General features: G+C 44.2%; 1 protein-coding gene across 1 annotated transcript; it reads left to right on the top strand.

Moving 5' to 3' along the window:
• The first annotated feature begins 672 nt into the window (after positions 1-672).
• Positions 673-26,856, top strand: UBE2G1 (ubiquitin conjugating enzyme E2 G1). Its single transcript, XM_077311607.1, has 6 exons — positions 673-1,173; positions 17,894-17,996; positions 20,475-20,572; positions 22,276-22,454; positions 23,864-23,988; positions 25,761-26,856. The coding sequence occupies exons 1-5, from the start codon at positions 1,128-1,130 to the stop codon at positions 23,948-23,950; spliced, it is 513 nt and encodes a 170-aa protein (XP_077167722.1). The 5' UTR covers positions 673-1,127; the 3' UTR covers positions 23,951-23,988; positions 25,761-26,856.
• The last annotated feature ends 834 nt before the right edge of the window (positions 26,857-27,690 follow it).

Below are 27,690 nucleotides of genomic sequence, written 5' to 3'. Positions count from 1 at the left end.
TATATGTGTGTGTGTGTACGTGTGTATGTTTATATATACACATAAAAACACAACTCGGGGAGTCGATATCGTTGGGAGAGGCGGGGTATAAATCTAAAATCTAAAAATGAATGAATAAATAAACTATTTAAAAAGGGAGGTCAAAAGGGGACAGAATACGATTTATTTAATTTATTTCTTTTTTGCAGCTGCGAAGGGGCCACAATCCGCCCTTGGCTGAACTTCCAGCGTCCAAAAGTCAGCAGGACCCAGTTCAGAGTCCAGGATCCCCTTAAATCCCGGCCAAAGTTTGCTCCAAAGCATCGTCTCCACGCGGAGCCCTGCACGAAGCGGGCAGAACCAGCCCTCCCAGCTTCTCCTGCCGCCTCACACACCCACCCACCCGCCTGCCCAGCCTGGATCGCCCCCCAAGTCAGCCGGGGGTGGTGGTGGTGGGGGAGGGGGGAATTCTCCTCTGCCCTCCCCAAGATGGCGGCCGCTTTCTTTCGTTCTCTCCCCAAAGGCCGCCGTCCTCCTGCGCTCGCGGACCTCCTCAAGATGGCGCCGCTCCCCGCGCTGTCGATAGGCTACGAAAGGGAGAGAGGAGGGGGGGGGGAGGGAAAAGGAGACGGCCGCGACGCGTGCGTGCGTGCCTAGTGCGCCTGCGCGTCGCGTCGCCCGAGTGCAGTGAAATTCCGTGAGGGGGGGGGAAGCAGAGAGAGACGAAAGAACAGAGAGAGAGCGCGGAGGGAGGAGGGGGGGCGGGAAAGCCAAGCGGAGGGAGAAAGAGCCGGAGAGAGGCGCGCGCGGCCCCCGACCCCCCGCCGCGAGGAGTGGCCGCCTCCGAAACCTCCCCCTCAGGAGCCCCCTCCCCTTCCCCCTCCCTCCCTCCCCTCCCCCTCACCCCCCGGCGGAGGGACTCTGGGGCTGCTGCTGCTGCTGTGGCGGCGGCGGCGGCGCGGAGGGGACGGGCGGGCAGGCCGGCCCCCGGCGGGCGTGAGGCGGGCGAGGGACGACGACGCCGACGCCGATTCGCCGACTGGCTGGTTGGCTGGCTGGCTGGAGCCCGGCGGGAGCAGGAGGAGCAGCAGCAGCAGCAGCAGGAGCGCCGCCGCCCCACTCTCCCTCCCCGGGCCCCGGCGGGGAGAATGACGGAGCTCCAGTCCGCGCTGCTACTGCGGAGACAGCTGGCAGGTACCGAGCCCGGCCGGGGCTAAGAGGAGGAGGAGGAGGAGGAGGAGGGGGGGGGCTGAGGGCGCCTCAAGGTGGGGGGGGGCAAAGAGGGGCTCCTGAGGGGGGGAGGAGACCCCCTCTCCATGACGCCCAGTGGGGAGGGGAGGGAGGCAGTTGGGAGAGAGAGGTTCTGGAGGGGGGGGGGCTTCCCCCTCGCGCCCTCCCAGGTGAGCCCCTCCGCCCCGTCGGGCAGCAGGCGAGGAGGGACCGCGGGCGTTGGGGAGAGAACTTTTTCTCCGCTGGAGCCCTCCTGGATGCAGGGTGTGCATGGGGGGGGGGAGGGGAGGAGTAGGTGGGGGGTTCCCTGGGGGGGGAGTGAAGGGCTTGCAGTTGGGGGGGGGAAGCATCGGGCCGGGGTCTGGACTTCCAGTAAGGGGGGGAGGGGGGAGATGCGCCTTTGTGTGGGATTCTGGCCACGAAGTCTGGTCGGGAGACAATCGAGCGGGCTTATTTGAGGGAGAACAGGAGCTGGGAGCAATGGCACGAGGGGAGGAAGTGAGTCAAAGGAGAGCTTTGTGAGTGCACGGACCCAGAAGCCAGGGAGGAAGTGAGGTAGCTGGAGGTAGAAGGGGCTGCGGAGCACCCTTGGCATCCAGGGGACGGGAGGCCTGGGTGTGTTGTGGGGTGTTGAGCTTGGTTGAGGGGCCTCTGAGGAAGGAGCTACCTGGAGGAGGGTGGGGGGAATGGGGAAGGGGGTCAGTGAGTGAGGACAGGATATATAGTCTGGGATTTGGGTGTAAACAAATTCACAGGGCAGCCAATGCCTGGGGAAGACTGTCTCTGCTGCACCAAAGGGGAGGGTTTGGAAGGTAAGAACCGCCCTGCAGGATGAGAAATAATTCCTGATTATACCTGGCAGGAGGGCAAGGAAGACTTGAGTGTGAATGGATAGGCTCACTGAAGGTGCATAGGAGGGCCAGGGAGTAAGTAGGAGAAATTGACTAGGACGTTTGGGGTATGAAATGAGTACGGAAGTGACTGGATTGTATGTTGAAGACTGAGCAAGTTGGAGAATATGTGAAGAGTCTTAGTGTCATAAGCAGAAAGTCAAGGTGCCTGTATAAGGGAGAGTTTGTCAGCTGATTGTGGAATGGTAGTCAGAGAGGAGGAAAAGAAGTCCGAGGAAGCAGCAGCAAGGGCAAGAATATTTTCAGTGAGACTTGGAAATGAGGAAAGACTAGTGCTGGTTTGAGCCAATTAAAGCTTGAATGTGTTGGAGGGACAGGCCACAATGGAAGCTGAGGCTGGTGTGAGTCTCTTGTGCAAGTCATAAGAGTGAGTTGCTGAACATCTAGAATCCAGAAGAAGTGGCTGTTTTTGTAGTTGTCGGACAAGTGAGGGGTGGGCAAGAGGGTGATAGACCTGAGAACAGCATATGCAGCAGAGAAGCTGCTTAGGGTTAAAGGGTGGTCAACAATGTTAAGGAGGAGCAGAAAGTCATGATTGGGGAGAGAAGCAGACCTGAGCCTCAGGGGAGGGCGGTATATAAATAAAATAATTAGTCTTGTATGAGGGTTCCCAAAGGGGGCAGCATGCTCCCTCCGGTGATGGTGGAAGGATCCAGAGGGGTGGTGAGAAATTTGGGGGCAGTAGGGGGAAGCAGTCTGACTCTTCCTGCCGTGGCTGGGTTTTCCTAGCAAGAGATGTTCCAAGGTGGCTTGCTACTGCCAGCCCCTGAGTAATAGCGACCCTGGATTTCCTTGGGGGTCTCCCATCTCGAGGCTGGCCAAGGCCAACCCTGCTTAGCTTCCTAAAGAAAACAACAGCTGAAGGTGGGCTGAATGGAATCATATCCCTGCTGAGCTCCACCCCAAATCTCCAGGAATTTCTTAACCTGTACAACAACCAGAAAAGAAGTGTTGGCAATATAGTGTGTTTTGATTTTGCAGTAGACCTAACACCAGGAAAGAGGCGTGTGTGTTCATATTTAGGAATGTAGCTTGAGAATCAAAGAGGCAGCAATCTGAAAAAGTTTGGGAACCATTGGTCTAGTGCAGGGGTAGTCAAACTGCAGCCCTCCACATGTTCGCTGGCAGGGGCTCATGGGAATGATAGTCCATGAACATCTGGAAGGCCACAGTTTGACTACCCCTGGTCTAGTAGGAGAGCTATACAGTATTTATAGAGGTCAAGGGCTGGTGGATCTATTTGGGGTTAGCTGGAGTTGGCCAGGTTAAAAAATGAATTGGGGTCATACTTGAAGAACATAAAGATGAACTTGTAGTGTCTGAGGTTTCAGTGGTATATGAAGCTGGTTTTTACTAAGCTGGCAGCAACCTCACATAAAGAGGCGGGGGCTGGCTGTGTTTTGTCACCATGTGTTTAGGGAAGGCTTTGAGCTGCTGTCCTGATGTTCTCCCCATCTTTAGAATGAGCTTGTACATTGTCTGCTTTATTCAAAGCACAGTTGGCATCTGTGGATTAGTATATTGGGGTGGGGGGATGCAGGGGGATTAATTAGTATTGTTTCAAATCCATAACAAGGAACTATAATGTAGTCTGTGTGCTGTTTGGTTTTTTTTTAACTAGAACTTCTGCCAGGGCTATGGCTTTCTAAACCCCTTCACTGTTTGAGAATATGTCACATTTTCGCAGAGCAGCTGTTCTGGTCTTAAATTTAATTTTTGGCTTTACAGGCTGATAGGGACATAGGTAGAGATGGGTCTTTCTGAAGAAGGCTAACTCAGTCTGAAGACTGGGGATTGATAGAGGATCACAACCTAGTATAGGGTATTGTTGGGAAGACGTGCTGCTTCCTTTACTTTCCTTACTTGGTTCCACAACTTCTCCCCTCCCCCTTCCTTTGTCTGTAGCCTGGCCAGTATTGCTTGGCTCACACTCTTTAGCTGTTGATATAGAGAGACGGAGCTGAGCTTGGCCTGCCTCAGCTATAGCACCTGGCACATGTAGAGAATTCCTTAATGGTCATATTTAAAGAGAGAAGAGCCAACAGTGACTGTGTGTTAAAACAGCATGTGTCACTACTCCACTTTCTTGTCCCTTTTCCCAGCTGGACTCAGCTTCTCCCGTTCCTGTTGTCGAGATGAAATAGTCTCTAGATCAACCCACCTTTTGACTTACCTTGCATAAGATGATTGCTTCACACTGCCATAAGCAAACACATGGGGTTGGGTATAGTGTGACTTTGGGCTGCAAGGCTCCAGCAGAAACATGTTAAAAAAAGAAGACTGTTGCCACAGTCCAAAATATACTGGAAAAACTCGGGTTCTCAATACTAAACTATTGCACAAGTGTGTGGGGTGTCTTCTAGAGCTATATTTAGGTTTGAATGAATGGTGAGTAAGGTGTGTTGCCTTCTTTAGCTGTATGCATACCTTGTGTCAGTTTGGGGAGAGGGAGGAGGAATGGCTGAAAAATATGGAAAAATCAATTTAGCTGCACATGCCTACAAGTCTGGGGCAAACTGTGAAGTTAACGAATGGCATGAATGCAGATCTGTAAGGATCCTGCCTCCTGTTATACCACCTTGTGACATTTTCATTTAAAAAGTATTCAGTGCCTAAACTCTCCATGGCTGTTTGCATCCTTTAAAAATTAGAAATGCAGATCTGTTCCGTAGTAAAAAACAACAACGGTATTTATGACTCGCTTGCTGTGCCAAAATATAGGTAGAGATGTGGCTCTTGTAGCAAATAAAATGGGGTGGGCTGACACTGGAAGTCCAACCGAGTACCATAGTAAAATCAGAGTCCAGTAGCACCTTTGAGACCAACAAAGATTTATTCAGGGCGTGAGCTTTCACGTGCAAGCACTCCTCCTCAGACTATGAACTCCTTACATGACAGGGAATATATAGCAAAACCCCCTGTCATGTAAGGAGTTCATAGTCTGGTGAAGAGTGCTTGCACTCGAAAGCTCACGCCCTGAATAAATTTCTGTTGGTCTTAAAGGTGCTACTGGACTCTGATTTTATTGTGCTACTTCAGACCAACAAGGCTACCCATTTGAATCAAGTACCATAGTGTCACCCCACCCAACTTAGTTTTTGATCCAGCAGCTAATATGCATTTGAAAGCCTGCTTCTGCATGCTAATTTCCTTACGCTGTGATATCAACTGTTAGTAAAGCTAAAGTTAACATGAATATTACAAATGCAGATGTTTTGATATGCAGGTGTTTGTAATGGTACGTGGTTCTGAGGTCCCTTGGGAGTCATCTGTGCAGTAACATAATATTTGTCTGTGTCAGTCTATGGTGTCACTGTAGGGGCTGGTAGCGCTTGAATAGTTGCAGACCAGGTAAGAGGTTTATTGCTTTTTTTGTGTGTATTTCAGCATACAGAGGTTATGTTAAAAGTTGTGTTCTCTGCGGACAACTTGGCAAAGGAGGACTTCCTCTAGATAAGAGAGTTCCACCTCCCACACACACCAAAAGAGACTGCTCAAGAAATTCAGACTTCCCAAGCTCTGTTTCCTATGGCTGTCTACTCCAAGAGGGAACTCCCTTGCGCAGCTGATGTTCCCAGCCCCCTCTTGTTAACTGGCACTGGTGTCCATGTTTCAGCTGTTCTAATCTTTAAACGTCAGAATGTTAGCAAGTGGTATTACTATCTCCTTTGGTCACACTTGCATATCAGCTGTTTTTTAGGCACCTATTTGCACAGGAGCAGCTGTGTTAGTCTGGCACAGCAAAAACATCAGTATTGTGCAGGGCCTTGGGTTAACATATGTGTTACAGCATTTAATACCTCAATAAACCCCTCTCTCTTTGATGATGCTTGCGACACATGGTGCGCGCTCGCACTTCTGTCATTTCGGCACTGAGGTGGGTGTCACAAATGGGAGGTAGACTCAAATAGGCTTCTGAAGGTGTTTATCACCACAATCTGTTGGTTGGCAATACTTGAGCATTGCTAGAGCACTGGTGACTTAACTACCGTCTCCTAGTGTGCAGCACCTGCTGTGGGGGACAGGAAGCCTGGAATTAAACTGTTTGGTACATTTATAGACTGCTTTTCTGTCATGGAACGCCTGGCAGTAAACAGTGCATTCAGGCACTGGCCAGACCTGCTTAGCTCCAGCAAGGTTTCCACGTGCCTCCCAACCACACCCTGAGCCTTGACCTCTCCACTGACTGACTCCTTTGTGGCTGGTGAAGTTGTGGTTGCTTCTCCAGATGACAGAATGTATTGTTAGTAACAACTATTCTAGCTTAGGGGTTCCCAATGTGAGGAGAATACCCTGTGAGGGTGGTGGGAGGATTTGGGCAGTAAGGGGGTGGTGAGGAATTTGGGAACAGTAGGAGGGCAGTGGTTTGACTCTTCCTGCTGTAACTGGGTTTTCCTAGCGAGAGACGTTCCAAGGTGGCTTGCCATTGCCTGCCTTTGGGCAGTCGCGACCCTGGACTTCCTTGGGGGTCTCCCATCCCAGTGCTGACCAGGGCCAACCCTGCTTAGCTTCCTGAAAGAAACAAGAGTTTCAGAAGGTGGGCTGGGTGGGATCCTATCACTGCTGAGCTCCTTCCCTCCACAGATTCTGTCCTTCCCAGGCTCTACCCGGATCTCCAGGAATTTCTTAACCCAGGGTTGGCAGCCCTTCCCCAAAAGTCTCTCTCTCTTTCTCTCCTGGGAGCTGAGGGGGCGGCAACCCCAAAAAGTTTGGGAAGCACTGTCTAGCTCAGTAATAGCATTAATTAGGTGAATCTAAGTTCACAGATGTGAAACAGCCAACTGTATTTATACTGTGTTCATCAATGGGAAGCGAGTAGTGTTTCAGAGAAGCTTCTGAAATGTTGTGCTTGTTGGAGTTTTTGAGGATCTTAGAAGATCTAGTTGTGCTGTACTCTAAGAGCTTCCTAACTGAGCAGTTGAAGTCTCTTGAGTGTATTTTGGTGTGAAAGTTTCTAGAGCTTGGCAAGATCAAGACAATTACTCTTGCATTGGGCACACTTTAGAAACTCTAAGTAAACAATTATAAGAAGTCACTTGGATTCTACAAATTTGGCTATCATAATTTTCCCCTTGTGTAGGCATACAAGGGTTTCCATGAATAAGCCTGGAGCTAGTTGTTGAGTTCCTTGCAGAGAGCTCCCCTCACAGAGAATTTATGTATAGATTGTAAAAAGGAAGACACACTTCCAAATATTCGATCAATGTTTTTACCTCTCGTCCTCCCTGCCCCCAAATTGCTGGGCAGCCATGGGAAATTGGAAAAGACAAGTTGCAGATGCTGTTAAGTAGAACGTAAAATCTGGGGAGATGCACAAAGAATTAATGTATCAGCATTTTTCATGATAAATATTAGTGTACTTTCTGGAATTTGTTCTCGCATTCTAAGCTGATTCCTGTGCTACTTAGTTGAACAGAACAATACATTTTTTTCTGGCTAAGGGTATTCTGTAATACCTTGGGTAGCCAAACACTGGATAGCTGGCACTCCTGACAGCCTTGATGGTACTGAGATTTCATGAAAGGCTTGCTTGACTTTTGTTACCGATGTCCAGTCTGAAATGAAATTTAAAGTTTTTGAGTTTGCTGTTGCATTTGGTGCTAGCTGTTAATGAAGTTAAGAGGAGAAATTTCTGTTGAATATGACTTTAGGATTATATTTGGGTGTAGTGGACTTGCGTTTATATGACAGCTTCTAAAAAATAGTGGAGCAGAAAAGTAATCAAGGAACGATGACCATGTTTTGACTTTTGCAGGCACAAGTATCTAGCTGGTGTATAGAGAAGTTGACTAACCTTCCATTGTTCTCTAGAACCGAGCATTTGCTGGCAGGGGCTCATGGGAATTGTAGTCCATGGACATCTGGAGGACCACAGGTTGACTACCCCTACTCTAGAACACTTATAAAAGTTAGGGATAAACATATGGGAGTCCCTGCAGCTGAGGCAGTATTGGAAAAGGAAGTTTTCTTAGGAAATCCTGCTTCCCAAACTAATGTTGTCCAGGGCTGAGTATTAGAGCACTCATGTTGGGTGCAACTCTGGGAGGAAGGGAAGGATAAACTCTTCAGCTCAAAGCCTAAACAAATTTTTGATGTGAAGAGTGGCTATTCAATGTAATAACAGCTTGAAAACTGGAAGTCTGAGGCACTAAGAATTATGTTCATCTGTGCATATTGCAGGGGGACACGCTTGGTCCCAGGTTTGAGGAACCTTTCGTGGGACTTTAAAACCAGCTTAATAAGACAGATACAATTCTGACCCAGCTTGACTTGGCCATTGCCATTAATGTTCATAGGATCTATAATGCCCGATCAGTGTCATAGACTGGTTGACCCTTTATAATCCATTATTCCTTCGGGGAGGGTGGTATATAAATCTAAATAAATAAATAAATTATGAGATTCCAGAAAAGTAATGAACAGATAGTCCTGCCATTTATAAGGGTGTGACCTAAAACCGGGGATTAAGTTCTTAAATGGCGATGAAGGAAAGTTTTGATAAGATATGTTACTTATGAATGGTACCTAACCACAATCTTACTGTTGAAGCTGTTTGGCTTTTATAAATCTCTCTCTCTATGTATACAGCTCTTGTAGGATCCTGGCTCTGGTATCTAACAATTTAATGAAATTTTTGACAATAACTTTTCAAAAACTGGTGGTTGGCAAATGAATGGCTGTCATTTGTGACTCCCTGCTTTCTATGAACTGTGTAACTTGATGTTCTAGAATTTGAGTACAGTCAACTGCCTTGCTTCAAGAAATCTTTAAAACCTATAGAAGGGTATGGGCAAAATTCATTTTTATAGCGTGCCTTCTGGCAAATTAATCTGTATATATCCAAAATATTATGGCTCTATTGAAGGAAGGTTTCTTACATTCATTTGTCCTATGGGCTAAAACAGTTTATGCACTAGAGGTTTCATGCTGTCCTGCAGGCTGGAATTTTAGTTGTGGCAGGTCGCCCCGCCTCTTTCTGCACCCACATGGGGGAGCATTTGGCCTGGTGTACCTTATCCGTCCCCTATTTGTGCTCCTGCATGGGAGCTGGGGCAGTGAAGTTCCCAGTGCCTAAACAGTCTAACTGAGTATTGCCACCTTTAAATGGTAGCTCCTACCTATTTGAGCATTACAAAGAACCAGAAGCTTCCAGTAATCCTTTCAGTGTTGTCATAATTGAAATGATCTAAATTTTTCCAGACATAAAGAGTTGATAGGGTTTATGATGAGCAGTGTTCCTGATAAATAGGTCTTGAAAACTCAGTAACTATAATTATGTAAGGCACAAGAAATAGAGACAAATATGAGTAAAAATCCTTTTCCTGCTTGTCTGACAACATCTAATTTGACTAGCTGTTCCATTCCAGCCTCTCTTTTTGAACCCTGCTTCAATAACAACCTTAAGGATCTACGCTTACAGACTATAGAGAGCATGGACTGTTTTTACCAACTTCCATCCCACGTGAACCTTTTCCTGTGAAAGTTTGTATGCTGCTTCACAGTGGGCATCTGCACGAAACTTTAGTTCTTATCTGATCCCTCCTGATCTAATTGTGTGATCTGTCTTGAGTCTTAGTGAGGAAGGTGGATTATAAATGAAGCATATACATCATCAAGCTGGTTAAGAGTAATGAACAAGATAATTCAACTAGGAGGACTTTACAATGTTGAATATCAAATATGTTCTGGAGTGGGGTTGAGGCAGGAGGGGCCTGTCAGAATGCTGTTCATGAAAAGGAAGAGCAGGCAGCCTTGTTAATAGGGGCTGCCTTTTGTTGGTATCGCTGCCTGGGCTGTCCTGTATAACCTTTTCCCTTAGCACCAGGCTGGGAGAACTGGCACAACACCTGTTTGCTTTATTGTACAACTGAAAGTAAGAAAAATAAAGGGCATTATAGACAGGGCCTTAGGATGGTGCAGTATTTGGCTGAAAAGTTTTGGTGCTTTTTTTCTGAGTTGGCCTTCTGTTGCACTTTTCCAGACTTAAATGTGGAGCAGCAGACCATGCATCTGTCAGCTAAAAATTATGTTTTGATCAGTGGTCAAATGGATGGCTTTCTTATTAAAATAGTCCATGAAGTACAGCATCTTGTTAGACTTTTTCAGTCTGTTCAACCAGTACAAAGACCGGTTTTTGCCTGCAAGTCACAGCTGACTTAAAGTGACCCCTTGAGTTTTCAAGGCAAGGGGTGCTCAGAGGTGGTTGGCTATTGCCTGCCTCTGTGATCCTGGTATTTCTTGGTGGTCTAGCCTCCAAATACTGCCTGGAGCTGGCCCTGTTTAGCTTCTGAGATCTGATGAGCTCGAGCTAGCCTGAGCTATCCAGGTCAGGGCACAAATACAAATCAAGAACCTCAAAATTCACACAGGCACTGGACAAACTGCGTCTGTTGACTCAGAAGGCAGAAAGCCCACAGAGTTATAAAGGGCTGCTTTAGTAGCCTTTGACATGGAATCCATTGCTTCTCTGTGTGTTCTTCTTGTGAATTTACACACTGAAATGCTGCAGAGTAACAATTGTAGCTCCTGATCCAGTCTGGACATAACTGGATTAGCAGGATTCAGCGACTGGCTTGTGCTAGTTCTGATAGTGATTGCCGACGTCCGCTTAGCCTTAGACACTCCTGTAGTTTGAAAATTCAGTCTAACTCAGTTACTTCGCACTCATTTCGTAGGCAACATTGATTTTAAAAACGCGAGTACTAAAACAGCAGAAACCTCCCCAACGGTGTTTAGCTAGTGGAAAAGATAAACAAGTAAGCCTATGTTGAGCCAAGTGTAAAATAAAACAACTCCAAGCATGTGTGACAGAATGAACTGAGACCTGGACAGTCTGAGCTCAGGCATGGAAACAGTTCTACCACTAATTTCATCGGTGGTTTGTCTGTACTGACAAAACAGGAAAGAGAAGCTAAGTTTAAAGAATGGATGATCTTGTTTACTCAAGTAGTTTTTCCTGTTTAGTAAATCCCCTTTGTTGTGGAAATGTGTTAAGGTCCATTGGGGTTGAACTGGGGAGAGGATTCTAAGAAGCCAGACCTTAGTCTTTTTTGCCACTTAATTAATTAATTAATTAATTAATTTCTTAGATCTCTATACCCCCCTTGCGGCTCAGAGCAGTTTGCATAGAACATAAAGATAAGTACGGTGTAATTCAATAACATCAAGTAGAACACAATAGTAACAGTGGCTTCAATAACTAGTGGTAATAATTCCGGAAACATTTCCACAACAATTCTAATACTAATGATGGCAACTTTAATCTGGCATCTATGGACACATAGGTTGGTTGGTTCGGGATTCAGTTCATGAGGAGGGTTTTTGGGGGGCCCAGTAGATGACGTTGGTTCAGTTGACCTCAACCAAATGCCTGGCGGAAGGGCCATGATCCTTGCGTTCATTCTACCAGGTGAGGGCCAGGTCCTAGTTGAGGTCAGATGTGCTTCTTTGGGGCCAGGGATCACCAGCCAGTTGGAAATGGTGGAACATTTTGATCTCTTTAGACAGGTTTAGACAGTGAGGCGGTCCCTCAGGTACACTGGCTGCATATGGCCTTAAAGGTGAGCCTTTAGCCTTATCATGTGCTCTGCCAACTGAACTGCTTTACTGTGTAATAGGTATCCTGCCTTCCAGCTGAACTATGTGTCTGAAGTATGACCAGGCTTGGATTCCTGACAACTTCTTGTTTTTCTCTAGAACAGAGCTAAAGAACTCATGAACGATCATACTTTTCATATATTTGTTACAGTATGATGTGTGCATGTGCAAAATATACAGTCTCTTGCATGGTGCTGAAAGGGCTGCTGTCGAAAAGTGCAGCAGTAATTTAGAGGTTTTCGGTTATGCTGCTACTGAACGGCTTACATGCATGGCTAAAACCTTCCAAAATTGCCTCTAGTATTATTGAAGGACATATCTCTGTGGAAGTATCTCCAAAATGATGGCCTAATTGAGTGCTTGGAAACTGTGTAGTGTGTGTGTGTGTGTGTGTGGGGGGGGGGAGTTCTGTTTTCACAGACCACGTTTATTCCCTAGTGGTGGTGGCTGGCCATATGAGTTAAACTATTCTTCATGCATTTGCAGTATGGACTCCAGTAGCCCTGCGAAGGGAGCATTTGGTTCCCTAAATCTGAATTTAGATTGGGAATTGCTGTGTTGAATTGTTGTTGTCCTGCTTTGTTTGAAGTAGTTTTGTTCAAAATTGTAATTTCCAGGCTACATGCATGGAGGACTTTGGCTAAAACAGAATACAAACATAAAAACAAATCTTCAGAACAAGAGCCTCTTGTGGCGCAGAGCGGTAAGGCAGCCGACATGCAGTCTGAAGCTCTGCCCATGAGGCTGGGAGTTCAATCCCAGCAGCCGGCTCAAGGTTGACTCAGCCTTCCATCCTTCCGAGGTCGGTAAAATGAGTACTCAGCTTGCTGGGGGGTAAACGGTAATGACTGGGGAAGGGAATGGCAAACCACCCTGTATTGAATCTGCCATGAAAATGCTAGAGGGCGTCACCCCAAGGGTCAGACATGAGCTGGTGCTTGCACAGGGGATACCTTTACCTTTTAGGTGTTTTATATTTATCTTACGCCATTTTGAATAGCTTACTGTAACATGCCCCAAGCCCGTTTTGGGGAAAGGAAAGCCAAAAGTGTTGTAAATAAATTAGCTCCTTAAGTTGAACATGGAAGCAAATCAGCTGGGTCAGACTAGTTGGTGAATAAGCATTAGTCAAACTTTGGATGTGTTTAAAGAGCTCCTGGAGACATGTACCTTTACACTTCAGTTTATTCTCTTTTGGCTCTGTTCCGGAACTAACCTCTTCTGTAAAATGAAGACTCATAGATACATTCAGGAGCTCTTTGTGCAATCCTCACTTGTATATAGTGTGCTACTTAAAACTCTTGAGAATTTGTATTATTGTAAAGGGTCCAAAAAAGGCCGGGCTCTTCCTTCGTGCAGCTGCACGTATGTGCTTGCCTAAAGGAATGGGTGTGTTTAAGCCTGACACAATTGCATGGTGGAAGTGCTGCTAGATGTATGAGTTGGGCCTTAGAGAAATGAATGGGGCTGATTCTAATTTCTTGACTGAAGAAGAAGAGTTGGTTCTTATATGCCGCTTTTCTTTACCCGAAGGAGGCTCAAAGCGGCTTACAGTCGCCTTCCCTTCCTCTCCCCACAACAGACACCCTGTGGGGTGGGTGAGGCTGAGAGAGTGCTGATATCACTGCCCGGTCAGAACAGTTTTATCAGTGCCGTGGCGAGCCCAAGGTCACCCAGCTGGCTGCATGTGGGGGAGTGCAGAATCGAACCTGCTTGAAAGTTCACTCTCCTCATTTTTAGGTCTTGTCTAACAAATCAATTTTCCCCCTATGATTGTAGTATCAGAAAATATAATTGATGATAAGAATTTGGAAAGATCATTGCTCTCTTTTGGGTTCTACTAGGGACCTGGCATTTGGATAACAATAAATTTAATACTATATCCAAGCTTCAGTAGCTGAGATTCAGTGCCTTGAAATCAAGGCTCCTTTTCATTATGTCATTGTCAGAGGTTTTCTGCTAGTAGCAATTTAGATAAATGTGTTTCAGAAAGGGACCTCGTTATGCTGCAAGTACAGGGACAGCTTAAGATAGCCACAGCTTCTAGGTTTCTTTTCTGTGCAGATCATTTTATTTCAGGTGTTGATCTGTGAGTGGCTGAGAATTATGTCCCTCCATATTCCCCCCACCATACATTAGGTTACAGAAAGATGGGCATTTGATCCCAGTATTCTCAAGAAAATCCTCTGATTAGATTCTCTTAGCTTATAAAAGGTTGGTGGATAGCTTAGGCATTGTAAGATATCTCGCCCAGTTTGCTTGTGATCTAATTTAAATTGCAAAGTAGCGGAGACAAAACCAAGAGCACTAGAAAAAATTGATTCTGAAAGCTATATCTGCTGGAAAGATGGTTACATAGGCTTTACAGCAAGACTGTGGAATTTCTGTTGTGTTCAGAGTGCTCTTGCAAAAGCGTTACATTGAAATGGCTGGCTGCAACTGCCAAAGCAAGCTGAAAAGTTGAGGTGCATAGCTGCTGCTTTAGCCATAGCGCTCTTTCTATGCTTAGTCATTTTTTTTAGATGGGGGTGCTTTGACTTATCAAGCAGTAATGCACCATTTGCTAAAGCATGTTTTTTTTGTAGAGCTAGTGCGATGGCAACTGGGAGTAAGCTCTATCTGTGTCCACAGTGAACACTCTTCCCTGGTTTTTAATTCTTGGCAGTGCCATCATGGTATAGCAAGTGGAAATGCTATTAGTGTAGAATGACTCACTTTTCCATTTCAGACGGTAACCTTCCTGCACGAGGGTAACACAGAGGCAAGGTCTTGAACCACGTTTTCCTTTCACTCTTCACGGCTAACTGAAATAGGCAGCCTGCTTAGTCTCAAACTTTGGCTCCTCCCAGAGTAAGGGCAGGGCCGATATTAAAACGGGCAACTTCAAAAGGTTCTGAACGTGCCAAATCCCAGGGCTTTGATCTAAGAAATGTCTAAAGTGAAGAGTGCAGTTTAATCTGTTCTCTGTTGTACAGCACATAACATCAGCTGAAAAATAAAAAGGAGCAGAAGTAGCTCAATGTTTACGTAGTTGAAAATATGCCATCTGTTTGACCTTACTGGAAAGGCAGAAAGCTGCTCTCCTGTGTCCTGGACCATGTCCATGGGCATCAGTTACATGTCAGCTAAATTTTGCAAGCCTAGAACATAGCTATGGCATCCAGTTGGGCCAATGCCTTATTTTACTTTTGTCCTTTTAACACAACTGTCAGATTCTTCCTGCAAGATCTCGACCCTGGTTTCCCACGCAGCATACGTGTAAACTTTTATTTGTGGGGCCATGTTCCTAGAGCAAGGGAATTTTGTCTAGCTGCTATGTGGGTAGTAACCCAAATGTGTCTCTGATACCGGAACTTGAAGGTTTTATTCTTTGAAGCTTGTGGAAGATCCAATACATTACAAAGGACCATTACACTGTACAAAGAGTTTATGTACTCTTTGGAAGAGTTAATCTGCTAATGTTAACTAATAAAAAGTTAGTCGTACTTGTTTCAATTAGAGTTATTCCCTAGAAAGTATATGTAAAATTGCAACCATAGCTGAGCACAACAGCTCTGGACTTGACAAATGTCTAGTATGTATTGAAAGTCAGTAGACTTTCATTTTCAGCACTGTATCTCTTGTGGCGCAGAGTGGTAAGGCAGCAGACATGCAGTCTGAAAGCTCTGCCCATGAGGCTGGGAGTTCGATCTCAGCAGCCGGCTCAAGGTTGACTCAGCCTTCCATCCTCCCGAGGTTGGTAAAATTGAGTACCCCGCTTGCTTGGGGGGGGGGGTAAACGGTAATTACTGGGGAAGGGAATGGCAAACCACCCTGTATTGAGTCTGCCATGAAAACACTAAAGGGCGTCACCCCAAGGGTCAGACATGACCCGGTGCTTGCACTGGGGATACCTTTACCTTTATCTGTATCCTGTGCTTTATTTGTACCCAGGGTAGAGCAGTTACCTTGTATGTAATGTTTGTTGGAATTACAGAACCTTAATTATCGCAGTATTCTTCTCTGGGGTTATTTTTTCTGTTGTGCATTCACACGACTAGAAGCTAAATTGACCTTCATTTTATTTCAAGTGTTGATCTGTGAATTCAGCTTTTTCATTGGAAATATGTACAAATCAAATCAGATTGCAAGAAGTGAGGTTTTATCTGTTTGAAAATTGGTGGCTACTTATACAGTGTAGCAGGCAATAATCATTATGGGAAATAATTCTGACTAGCTTCTAGTTTTAGTGAGAAGGGTGGATTATAAATGAAAGCAAATATTCACTGTTTTTCTGTTTTTGGTAATAATTTTTAACTTCTTGTATCCTGTTTAGAAAACTTGAGATTCTAGGAGGAAGGATCTGAAGACCATAACTCTGTAAAACGGGTAATCAAACTGCGGCCCTCCAGATTTCCATGGATTGCAATTCCCATGGGAATTGTAGTCCATGAACATGTGGAGGGCTGCAGTTTGACTACCCCTGCAAAGGTAGTTTCAGATGGGTAGCCATGTTAGTCTGTGGTAGCAGAATAGAAATCGGCATTGATGAAGTAAGCTTGTTGGTCTCGTAAGATGCTACTGGATTTAAATTTTGTTCTGCAAAACATAGAATCTAGACTTCTAAAATAACCAAATATAAAATCTACCTTATCCTCAAAGTTCTTTAAAAGTTATAACAACCAGTAATGCACATCAGTGGCGATATGTCAAGTATCAATTGTGGTCTGTACTTAACCCAGAGAGGAGGGGCAGAAAAATTAATTTAATATGATCCAGAGTGGACCATTTGTTCTTTTTCAGACACATTCATGCAGTTTATATGAGAATCTCTTCGCCCTGCCAATAAGTAATTTCCTTTTGAGCCGACACCAATGCAACCAGTATTTACCAGCATTTGGAATTATTAAGCTCCAGTGTGTTTAGAGATTTGTCAGATACTTATATTGTAATCTATTTATAACCCTTGAATGAACGTGTTGTGTTTTTTGTTGTTGTTGAATTTGGGATTACGAGGGGATTGCTAAAAAAAAGAAATCGAACCCTTAGAAGAACTGACATTTGAATTGTTGTGCTTCTTCTCACATGTATCCCAGTCTTTAACATTTCTTGCTGATTCTCAGTGTCTTAGAGGTCAATAATAGTGAACAGAACCATAGCTTTCAATCCTTTACGCACAATAGATAAGCTTAATGTTGTAATGGTGTAACTGGATGGCCTGAATCAAAGATAGACAGATCTGATCCTCCAAATGCCCAACAAGATTCTTTTTAAAAAATCTGGATAACTATCTGTCTGTCAAGTAGTAGCACTTGTTTCCAATAGAAGCCTGAATGCTGGAATCAATACTGTTATAGAAACAGGTAGCAAAATCAAATGTTTTCATTTGGAGGGTGAACTTTCTTTGGTCCCTCCTTTCATATTGCTATTTCAACTTCTCCTTATTGATACATTGCTGAGGAACTAATTGCTGAGATTTCTGTAAGCTTGAGATCTAGAATATAATGCTGCACTTGATCAAGTTTCTTAGGATTTCAAATCGAGTGAATCTGACTCTGGGGAGGTTAGTCTATTTTCTAGGTATTACAGTGTTCAACACTTTCATAGTCAGTCTACGCCCTGAAGGAATTTAGCAGAGCAAAATGTGTTGGTTAATTTTAGTAGACTTCATGCATGGTACCAATTCTGCATCCTTAAAGGCAGCACATTTTTCATTATGCTACAAGTGGACTGTAGGGGCAATTTGGTTTTCTTGGAACTAATCTCATCATGAATATGCAGTAGTACTTTTGTAGCATAATAATTCAGTTTATCACTAGGAAGCCATATAGTCACAGTCTGATGTAGTGGCTTGTGTGATGGAGGATAGTAGAAGATGCTTTAGGATGCTTAGGGCGTATCCTGCGTTGAGCAGAGGGTTGGACTAGATGGCCTGTATGTCCCCTTCCAACTCTATGATTCTAAGAATGACTAGAAGTTGAGTGACTTGACATACATTAAGTGAATTCCTGATCTGGGTGTTTGGTGTACAGCCTTTCTGTTCATCAGGTAACAAGCAATCTGGGAACCTTAAATGTGGATAAGCAATTCAATATTTGACTAAGTGCACAAGTTCTCTGCATGTGTTTGTGTTATAAAGCAAAAAGCGTAAGCAAAGGTTGCCAGTCTGTAATAGTATTTGTCTGTGTTTTAAACAGAGCTCAACAAAAACCCCGTGGAAGGCTTTTCAGCAGGCTTAATAGATGATAACGATCTGTATCGATGGGAAGTCCTTATTATTGGCCCTCCGGATACACTATAGTAAGTATTGGTAATGGAACTTAAAAAGCATGCTGCTTAAGCACTTAATGTCTTGCTAACTAGTTCAGCCCTCTCCAGATTGCTCTGGACTATTGATTTTACTAAGAATGTGGCTTAGTATTTCATTTTATTTACTGAATATTGGTGTAACTTCTATGTATTGCTCAAGACAACTGTCTTTGATTATAGCAGTTCATAGGTTATTCTCGATACATGCCAGTCACAAACACACAGCCTAACCGACCTCATAGAAGTGTTGTGAGGTTACAGTGGAGAAAGGAAAATGTTTTAAGCTGCCTGAAGCTCCACTGGCTGGAGGCGTGGGGTATAACCCACCACGAGTTGTCCTGGCAGTGACAGGCTATAAATCAAATCAATCAATAAACAATGTAAATAAATGTATGCAGTCTCACCTCTTAATGACTTTGAGCCTGGCTAAAAAAAACCCAAGCTGCAAAAATACAAACTTGCATAGCATTGACAGTCTTCAGTCTTAGTTTTACTCTTATTGTCCTAGAAAGTTTCTTCCACTCAGTCCCATGGTGTCCTTGTTCTGTAAGAAGCTCAGGGGACCCGATAATCCGTTAGACAGGAAGCTGCATCTTCGTTGACGAGGAATAAAAGTTGGCTGTACAAATGGCAAGGCCCAGGTGCATTTCAGTTGTACTGGTAGAGTGGCAGCAAGAAACTTGATGCTGTTGCTTAGCAAGCTGAAGTAAACCACAAGGGGGAAACCGGTAGGAAGCTCACTGCCTCAAGCAGGTGTTAAACAAATGATATTGATATACGAAAGTAGGATGGGCGTAGGGCAATTGATCACCTACTTGCTCGTTTTCAGAAATTCAAGCTGCGAATGTCATTGTATGGGCAAACGCTTCCCTAGATGATATTATGGTATCGTTAGCGAAGGCAGAAGTGAGGGTGGAAGTTAAAATTATTATAATTCCTTTCAAGGCTAATTTCATTTGCACAATAGCACATTAGCTAATTGTTTTTTTTTTTTTTTTTGCAATTAATATTGGTACCATGTTTTCCAGTTAAGTTGTCTATCTCCTAGTAAACAGTGCAGGTGAGCAGGTCAAATGACCAACTGTAAATGAAATTATATCTTGTTCTACTTGACAAGTATGGATTCAGGCGTTTGTCTTACGCCAGGGGTAGTCAACCTGTGGTCCTCCAGATGCCCATGGACTACAATTCCCATGAGCCCCTGCCAGCAAACGCTCATGGGAACTGTAGTCCATGAACATCTGGAGGACCACAGGTTGACTACCCCTGTCTTACGCTATAATCATTTAGCACCTCTTACAAGATGCTGCATTAGGCACACATCCAGTAAGCTGGTCATGACACTTAATGGGGTTGATAGTGTAATGTAGGCGGCTCTGCAGCTCTTGCTTGGCAACAAATACTGGCTAGTGTGAGGAGCTGCTTCATAAAGACCTGCTAACTCTTTCTTGTCCAGAAGTACTATCAGTCTTCGACTTTATCTCTTCATTGCTGTCTAGGGAACCTCCTTCCCAGCGTCATGACGGGGGAGGAAGAAAATAAAATGTGCAGACATCTGCACACCCAAACTTTGGGCCAGGTTTGCATTTAGTACAAATCATTGAGAAAATGCTAAGCGGGGTACAGACTAAGGCTGCCATCTTAAGTACGTCTGCTTGAAAGTAAATACTGTTTGCAAGCAATGTGGCTGCCTTCAGGCTTTATTTTATTATTGCATTTCTAGCCCGCCACTCTCCAGAGACTTGTGGCAGGGTACAGTATATAAAACCCCATAAAACACCATCCAACCCTATAAGTATCTGATCCCCAGACACCCCCCCCCCCTTTGTAAAACAAGGTTAAAATCCAGTTGGTACACGAACTTGCCTCTTTCGAAAATTGTTTCGTTGGGAAACTAGATTAAGTGTATATGGCAGACCTCTTGTATTTGCCATTATGAAATCATAGATTTGAATTCCACCGAGGGAGTCATTAATGAGATAGGAAGTCCTAAATAGTTAGCCTGAGGCATGTTCTGGGTCGTAGACATTAATGATGAGTACCAGAACAGGTACTTCCCTGTAAACTCATCCTAAATGTTTAAGCAATAAGTAGCTGCACTCCTGTTCATTGTCATTTGGTAACTGATTCACTTAATCACCCTATTGGGGACTCAAAGCGACTTGGCGTTCTGTCCTCCATTTTATCCTCACAACAACCTTATGAAGTAGATTAGACTTAGTGTGTGTGACTTGCCCAAGGTCACTCAGCAAGCTTCATTTGGTGGAGCGGGGAGGCTCAAACCTGGTGCTCCCAGATGCTAGTCCAACACTAACCCTATCTCTCTAGTTGTCCGCGGCTTTTATACAAAAGTAAGTGCTGACGGGGATGCAGTGACTCCACCTGAATTCAAAGCCCTGATGTTCTGACCTGGGGAAAATAAGCCTTTGACGTTTCCTCAGTCACTGAAAATTCTTTTAATTCATGCAGTGAAGGCGGCGTCTTCAAGGCTCACCTAACTTTCCCAAAGGATTATCCACTCAGGCCGCCAAAAATGAAGTTTATCACAGAAATATGGCATCCAAATGGTAAGCTGCTGTTCTACCATTGTGTGGAAATATATATATTTGCCTTGCATCTGAAATGAATTGGAAACGAGCCTGAAGATCCAGTGTTCGGGGAATGGGGTAGAGGGATGAGACAGGGAAACTTAGCCAAGCACGTTAGTTCTGCAGGACTGCCTTCTCTTTTGCAAACCTGCCTATGCATTAAAAATACCTGAGGCTGCTTGGGGGCTTGGTGAGTGGCTGCGGGGAAAACATTTCCCCCCCAAATTGTTGCAGTAGAGAGAGAAAGACTTGAGTGATTGATGAACCAGCATAGTTCTTGTTTCTTCCATAAATTTAGTAGGTGGTCTTAAGCAAACCTCACTTCTTCATCACAGTCTCTCATTTCAAGGATAGGACAACAGTGATGTGCCTTGTTTGTTAAGGATTACACAGTAATATAACGTGAAGGTGCTTTGAATAAGCAGGAGAGCTACACAGTTAATACTGGTTTTGATTGCAAAGCCTCAGCTTCTGAAACACATCTAGCAGGCCCTTCCCCTGCCATCTTCTAGGTGCCGTGTGAAGGTGCCTCTCTTCAGCTTTTAGAGAAACCTAGCTTTAGAACTGTCTAGGTTTTTAATGTTGTGGCTTATGCTGCCATTTGGGGGATTTTCTTAGCAAACCAAACATTTGGTTAAATTCTGTAAGCTACAGTGGGAGCCTGTGTAGATCTGACAAAGAGTGCTTGCATTCAAAAGCTCACACCCTGAATAAATCTTTGTTGGTCTTAAAGGTGCTACTGGACTCTGATTTTATTGTGTTACGTCAGATTAACAGGGCTACCCATTTGAATCTAGCCTTTGTAGATTGCGGGCCAGAGTGGCTGAAATAAACAAAGTACAATCTTTCATTGCTTAGTATATGCATTTGACTGCAATACTTAATGGTGGAAGTGACTCTTTATCTGTGTAGTTGGTGACTGAATCAGCTATTCTTTTGGCAATGATTAGTATGAGGTTTAATGTAACTATGCTGACATGGTTTTTGGTCTTTAAACTGGAAAAGGGAATTTTAAGCACCCATACACACCCTGCCCTGGACCATGGATGTCTTGAGGGATTTATGACTTTTAGCCTCTTTTCCCCAATCAATAGTATGGAACCGTTTGCATCGCTGGATGCTTCTAATGTTCGAACATAATCGAACTGCCATGCTATGTGTGTTCTAATGGCAGCTTCTTATGGGCCCATTATGCACGGCCACCGAAACGGCGATTTCGGGTCACATGGAAAACGCGGAGGGGGAAGACGTGACGCACACCGGTTATGCACGGGGCGATCCGGGCACCGCTTCTGGTTGCGCCCCGGTCACCCCAAAGCTGTGCTTTCTTCCGCGTTTCGCGAACGCGGCTTTTTCGGCGGCATGCACCGAAGCTGCGGCCGGTTGCAGCCAGCACTGTGCGTTATCGGTGATTTTAGTCGCCGTCATTCCACCCCGAATGTGCGTTAAAACCCCCGTGCATAATGGGTCATGGTGATAATAACATGCAGTGATTCATTAGGGTTAGCCATGGTAACTAGCAAGCCGTTTACTATATAGCTATCTCCTAATAACAGAAGCAGGGTAGATTTTAGGGTACAAACCGAAGTTAACCACCATCACGTTACTTGCTGACCAAAATAAATGTGCTAAACTTCTGAACAGCGTTGCTGCTATTAATAACTGTTTTTTTGCTTTGATAGTCGACAAAAACGGTGATGTCTGTATTTCCATTCTTCACGAGCCTGGCGAAGACAAATACGGCTATGAGAAACCCGAAGAACGCTGGCTTCCCATCCATACTGTGGAAACCATCATGATTAGTGTAATTTCTATGCTGGCAGATCCCAACGGCGACTCTCCTGCAAACGTTGACGCAGCGGTATGACTGTGGTGGCTTGTAAATGCATCTCTTCCCAGCAGTGCAGTTGAAGTAGTTTCAGTTCCTTGGCAAGCAGTTTTCTCTCCATCATAAATCTTCCGGTCACCCATGAGATGGGAGCTGAACAAAAGCAGCCTGGTAATGGTGGGGGTTAGGCAGAATGGATGGCCTGCACCTTCTCCTTTCCTTACCACAGGACTAGTTCTCTGGATGGATAGGTGGATTTATACATGTTAGGTGGTGGTTTTCAGAAGCATTGGTACAGGTATAGTGGCCTCATTGGTATGAATGAGATTTCCGACAGTGGCTGGCAGATGTGGAGTAAAAATGTACTGGTTGATGCATCAAGTCCCTGAGCTCTTCTTTTCAATTTGTCCCTGAGCTCTTCTTTTCATCCTTTCTGGGAAATCCCATGAGAGTTGCTTCTTGGTGGATACTGCAATATGGAGAAGAGTGGAGCTTTCTAGTGAAGAACTAGGAATATTTATTTTATTAGATTTATGGACTGAAGATTAAAATCATCATGATATTATTAGATTTATGAGGGGGCTTCAGTGACTCTTTTGTATGTGGCCATTGCCATCATTAGAGCATCTGGATCTAAGAAATTTCATGGGGAGCATTTAGAATAAGACCAAGCAGGGGAGAAATAATGCTGTGCAAACGTAAAAATCTTAACCCATTAGGATCCCTGTTATGCCATACATAACTAACCAAGCTGGCATTAGAAGGACTGTGTTCTTTAAGCAACTGCCTGCTTAAATGATTCCTTAAGCAGAGAGAAGCTGCTGAGTGCAGTGGGAGAGATTTTGGTCGAGCCAGTTCCAGGTATGGTGGTGGTAGAGAGTCTAGTTCCTCAGTCCTGTCTGCATCTGGACCACAGATGTTTTAGAATGTGATAATCTGTTCTAGAACTCCACATTCAGGAGAAGCAACCTTTCAGTCCTTTAAAAAAAACATATTAAGACAGCGGCTGGTGAATTCCCAGAAATTAGATTAGGCTGATCCAGGGAATAGACATTTGAATGTTCTGCATAGCCCTTTGTCCTGACAGCTAGTGCATGATGGTGCAAATCAGTTTATTCAACGTGCAGAATCTGGCTTTTCTTGGCACAGAAATTAACAGAACTGACAGAAGTATTTCTACTCGGGATCTGTAGAAAATTTGTTTTCTTAAAACAAAACAAAACACAAAATTGAAATGGCATTTGCTGTGAAGCTGCCCAGAAAGCTGACATGTCAGATGCGATTAGCGACTGGGAAGTTTCAAATGACTGGTGTAGATTTAGGGGAGGCTGGGCAAGTAATTTTATAGTAAGCTTAAAGATTTTGGGATATTTGGGGAAATATATAAAACCATCTGCTTTGGGCCAAGACATTATTTTTGACATCTGAATTTCTATTTACAGAAAGAATGGAGGGAAGATAGAAATGGGGAATTCAAGAGGAAAGTCGCCCGCTGTGTAAGAAAAAGCCAAGAGACAGCTTTTGAGTGACATTTAATCCAGCAGCTAGTAGTTTCACTTTTTTCAGGGTAAGTATAAACAATACGGACACTTCCCATTTGAGCTGGAAGAGACAATGGTTAGGTTTACTAAATATCACCATCATTGCATCTAATAGTAAACTGTCTTCCACGATAGTCAACAAAGCACACTGTACTTTGTCACTGTGCAAGCATGAAGAAAACCTCTCTCCTTGAAGAAGCTCCTGATAATTAGAGCGGTTTTTCAGTGGAACAGACTTCCTCCGGAGGTGGTGGGAATCTTTGGAAATTTTTAAACAGAGGCTAGGTAGCCATCTGACGAAGAGGCTGATTCTGTAAAGGCAAAGGGGTGACATGTTACAGTAGATGAGCGATTGGGATGTGAGTGTCCTGCATAGTGCAGGGGGTTGGACTAGATGACCCATGAGGTTCCTTCCAATTCTATTATTCTATGATTCTATGTTTTGAGACCCATGCTGGGTGTTGGGTTGGGTGCATAGGTCTGTTTTGTAGCTGGAGTCTCTGGGAAAACTGAGTATCCAATGTGCATGTGAAATTGCCTGGTGAAGCATTGTCCTTTCTGGAGCAACTTGGCAGCGAGAAAGATAGTAAAATGCTCCAGAGACAGAGAGATAATTAAAGAGTGAATAGGACGCTGAAAAAGTGATCCTGGCCGCATGTTGTTTTATCATGTGCTGTGATTATTGAATTTGGCTTTAAGGAATTTTCTTTGCAGATAAATTCCTTTCTGCTGCTGACTGATGGTTTGTTGGAACTATCCCCTTGGCATGCTCTTGTACTCCCATTTGTTCTTGATACTACTGGGAGGCTTAAGTGTAGAATATGTTGAGCAAAGGAGATGAACTTGCTGCAGCTCCCATCAGAGTTTGACAGCGAAGATGTGTAGCTTCTAAGCAAGCTGTAATTTTATTTTCTGAGTCATTTCCCCTTTGTTGTAAATCCCAAATAGATCCGAAATTGTGTGTAAAGCCTCTACGTAGGTTCTTGCATAAATGCAGTTTCTCATACTGCAAGGTGATTGAGGCAGCAGGTATTGTAAAGTGCTATATACTTGGAAAAGTAGTTAAAAACAACAAATCTCAGGGTCTGGATAGTTGAAACTAGTTCTGTATAACTTGAAAGCATAAATATTAATTCTGTCCAGGTCAGTGCTGTCACTAAGCATTTGAGTATAAAAACTTTTTGAAACACATGTTAGACAAAACTGGTGGAAGGTGCTTTGATAGTCAAAATGACAATTTTGGGGTGGTTGTTGTTGTTAGGTGCGAAGTCGTGTCCGACCCATCGTGACCCCATGGGCAATGGTCTTCCAGGCCTTCCTGTCCTCTACCATTCCCCAGAGTCCATTTAAGCTCGCACCAACTGCTTCAGTGACTCCATCCAGCCACCTCATTCTCTGTCATCCCCTTCTTTTGCCCTCGATCACTCCCAGCATTAGGCTCTTCTCCAGGGAGTCCTTCCTTCTCATGAGGTGGCCAAAGAAATTTTATGGAGGCTATATCTAGCTTAATTTCACTGTGTTTGTTATATGCTACTATATTCTAGCTGTGTAATAGTTTCCAGAGCTGTCCTTTCAAGAACTTACACAGTTAACTTTGAAGATGCCGAGCAGCCATTCAGGTGCTGGTCACGAGCGTTAACCCTCTCCTGAAAACCCTCCAGATGTTTTTCTTGTCGGTATCTCTTGGGTGTAGATGGATCAGTACAGAGAGATTTCTTTCAGAACTGTCACTCGCACGAAGATGCCATAATGCTGTTTAGTCAAACCAGCTGATGGGTCTCTGTATCTTGCCTTGCAGGTCTCCAATTGAGGAACGTGGCACTGTTTTTTCCTGCACTCTACCCACCTATTGCTGGACTTCTGTTTATACCAAGTTGGCAGACACTGGCTGGAACTGGGCTGCAATAAAACATGCCAGTTATCAATGCTGACAGAGCCTAACAAGTGCCAACAAAGATTTGCGCATTTTGAAAACTAATGAACTGCTTTAACCTTCAGGAAGAATTGTAAAGATGTGTACATAGCACAACGTGATCCGGATAATATATATACTGTTCATGTACATCCACAAATACACATTGTACCAAATAATGCTGTCTTGTAGTTAGGATAAGTAAAGAATCGTGTAAATTCTAAAGTTTTTAGCAGGTTTTCTCCCCCTTCCCCCTCATGGTTTTTCCTTATCAGTCCTTAAAATTTTTCTTGTGAAGCATGTTGGACTAAACAAATTAGGATTAAAAAAAAAACAAAAGATTCCGTTTAACTTTTCTTTGAGCCGTTGATGCTTCATTAAAACCTTTCACTTTAATAAGATTTAATATCTTTGTAATTCTCTCCCTTCCCCTCAACTTTTGTTTTCAGGGGTCCTTAATACAACAGTGAGATCTGTTCCTTGATTCTAATGACTTGAGCACTGTCACCGTTATCGAAAGGTGAATTTCCTCTTCTGACATTATAGCCCAGCTGTGCACGTCTCTTGGACGGGATGTCGCAATAAAACATACAGCTGCGGAGCTCCCTCGAGCTTGATGTTTTCCCCAAAGGGCTGAGCAGTTTTTGCTTTGGAAAATGGTTGGCCTGATATAGGATGAGTTGCTTTACTTTGATTTCTTGCCTCGTTTGGTTGGATAAATAAAAGCATGCGGATCTCTAGGCTTTCAAGTGAGTTCTGGTTTTGGTATTAAATGCTGTTCCTCTTGCCCACGTACACCCTTGCCTCTCCCCTTACTCCTTTCCCCCTCCCTCCCTCTGTATTTCTTTGCCTTCTGATCTTCTGCAGGTTTTCCTCACAATGTATAAAGATAAATTGCGATGTATATTTTCATGTAACTTGATTTTGGAATTCTATCACCTTCTGTAGTGAGTTCTTCCAAAATACAATTTTTTTTCCAATAGCTTGGTGTCAAGTTGGCTGTCTGCAGTACTAGGAATAACAGACAACGCAGGTTGCGACTTGCACGGTAGCTGTTCTGTGCACCATATACTTGTTTAACAGGAAGTCATCAACAGCTGACTGAAGGCTATGATTAAACTTCAGGATCAAACTAATTCGATAAACATGATATGTAGCATTTCAAGTATCCTCAGTTGTTGTCTTAAAGATCAAGCGCTTGAGCCGAGGGTAGTAGAGAAAAAATGCCTTCAATTTTGGTGCGGTGGATATGCCAAAATTTCAAGTAGCTGGTGAGGTAAGACACTGTAATCCTAATTTAATATTTGGTGTTCAATTCTGGTTACAAAGGAGGATCAAAACTGGTGTCCTTTCTCCTCAAGCACTGTGAACCATTATCAAAGATCGAACACCGAGGCACTTTCTGAAGAAATTGCTTCCTGCTTTCGGCTAGGAAGACATTTGGCCTTGGTATTCTATACTGGCAGGTTGCTTTTAAGCTTGTTTATATTCCAACTTGGTTAAAAGAAATAACAAAGCTTTCCAAGTCTGCAAAATGGTTGTATGGAGCGGCTATGTTAGATGTATTCCTTTGGGTTCTGCATCAAGTGTTTCCTGCTGTTTATACTTTTCAGCAGACCACAGCTTTAAAAGCCGTGGCTGGAGGCAAATTGCTTGCTGTTTACTTGGGATCCACAAAGGAATAGCTGCAGCTTCCCTCTGGTGTAATCTGGAGGCAGGTGGCACTTACCCTAAGTTACACGGCACAAAAATAAAACGTGTGCAAGTCCTTAGTGGTGCTGCATTAGGCGCTGGTTTCCGTAGCAGCTTTTGACCA

This window comes from Paroedura picta, chromosome 15, assembly GCF_049243985.1.
Source record: "Paroedura picta isolate Pp20150507F chromosome 15, Ppicta_v3.0, whole genome shotgun sequence".
NCBI classification, from domain to species: Eukaryota; Metazoa; Chordata; class Lepidosauria; order Squamata; family Gekkonidae; genus Paroedura; species Paroedura picta.
This window is presented reverse-complemented; position numbering and strand designations above follow the sequence as displayed.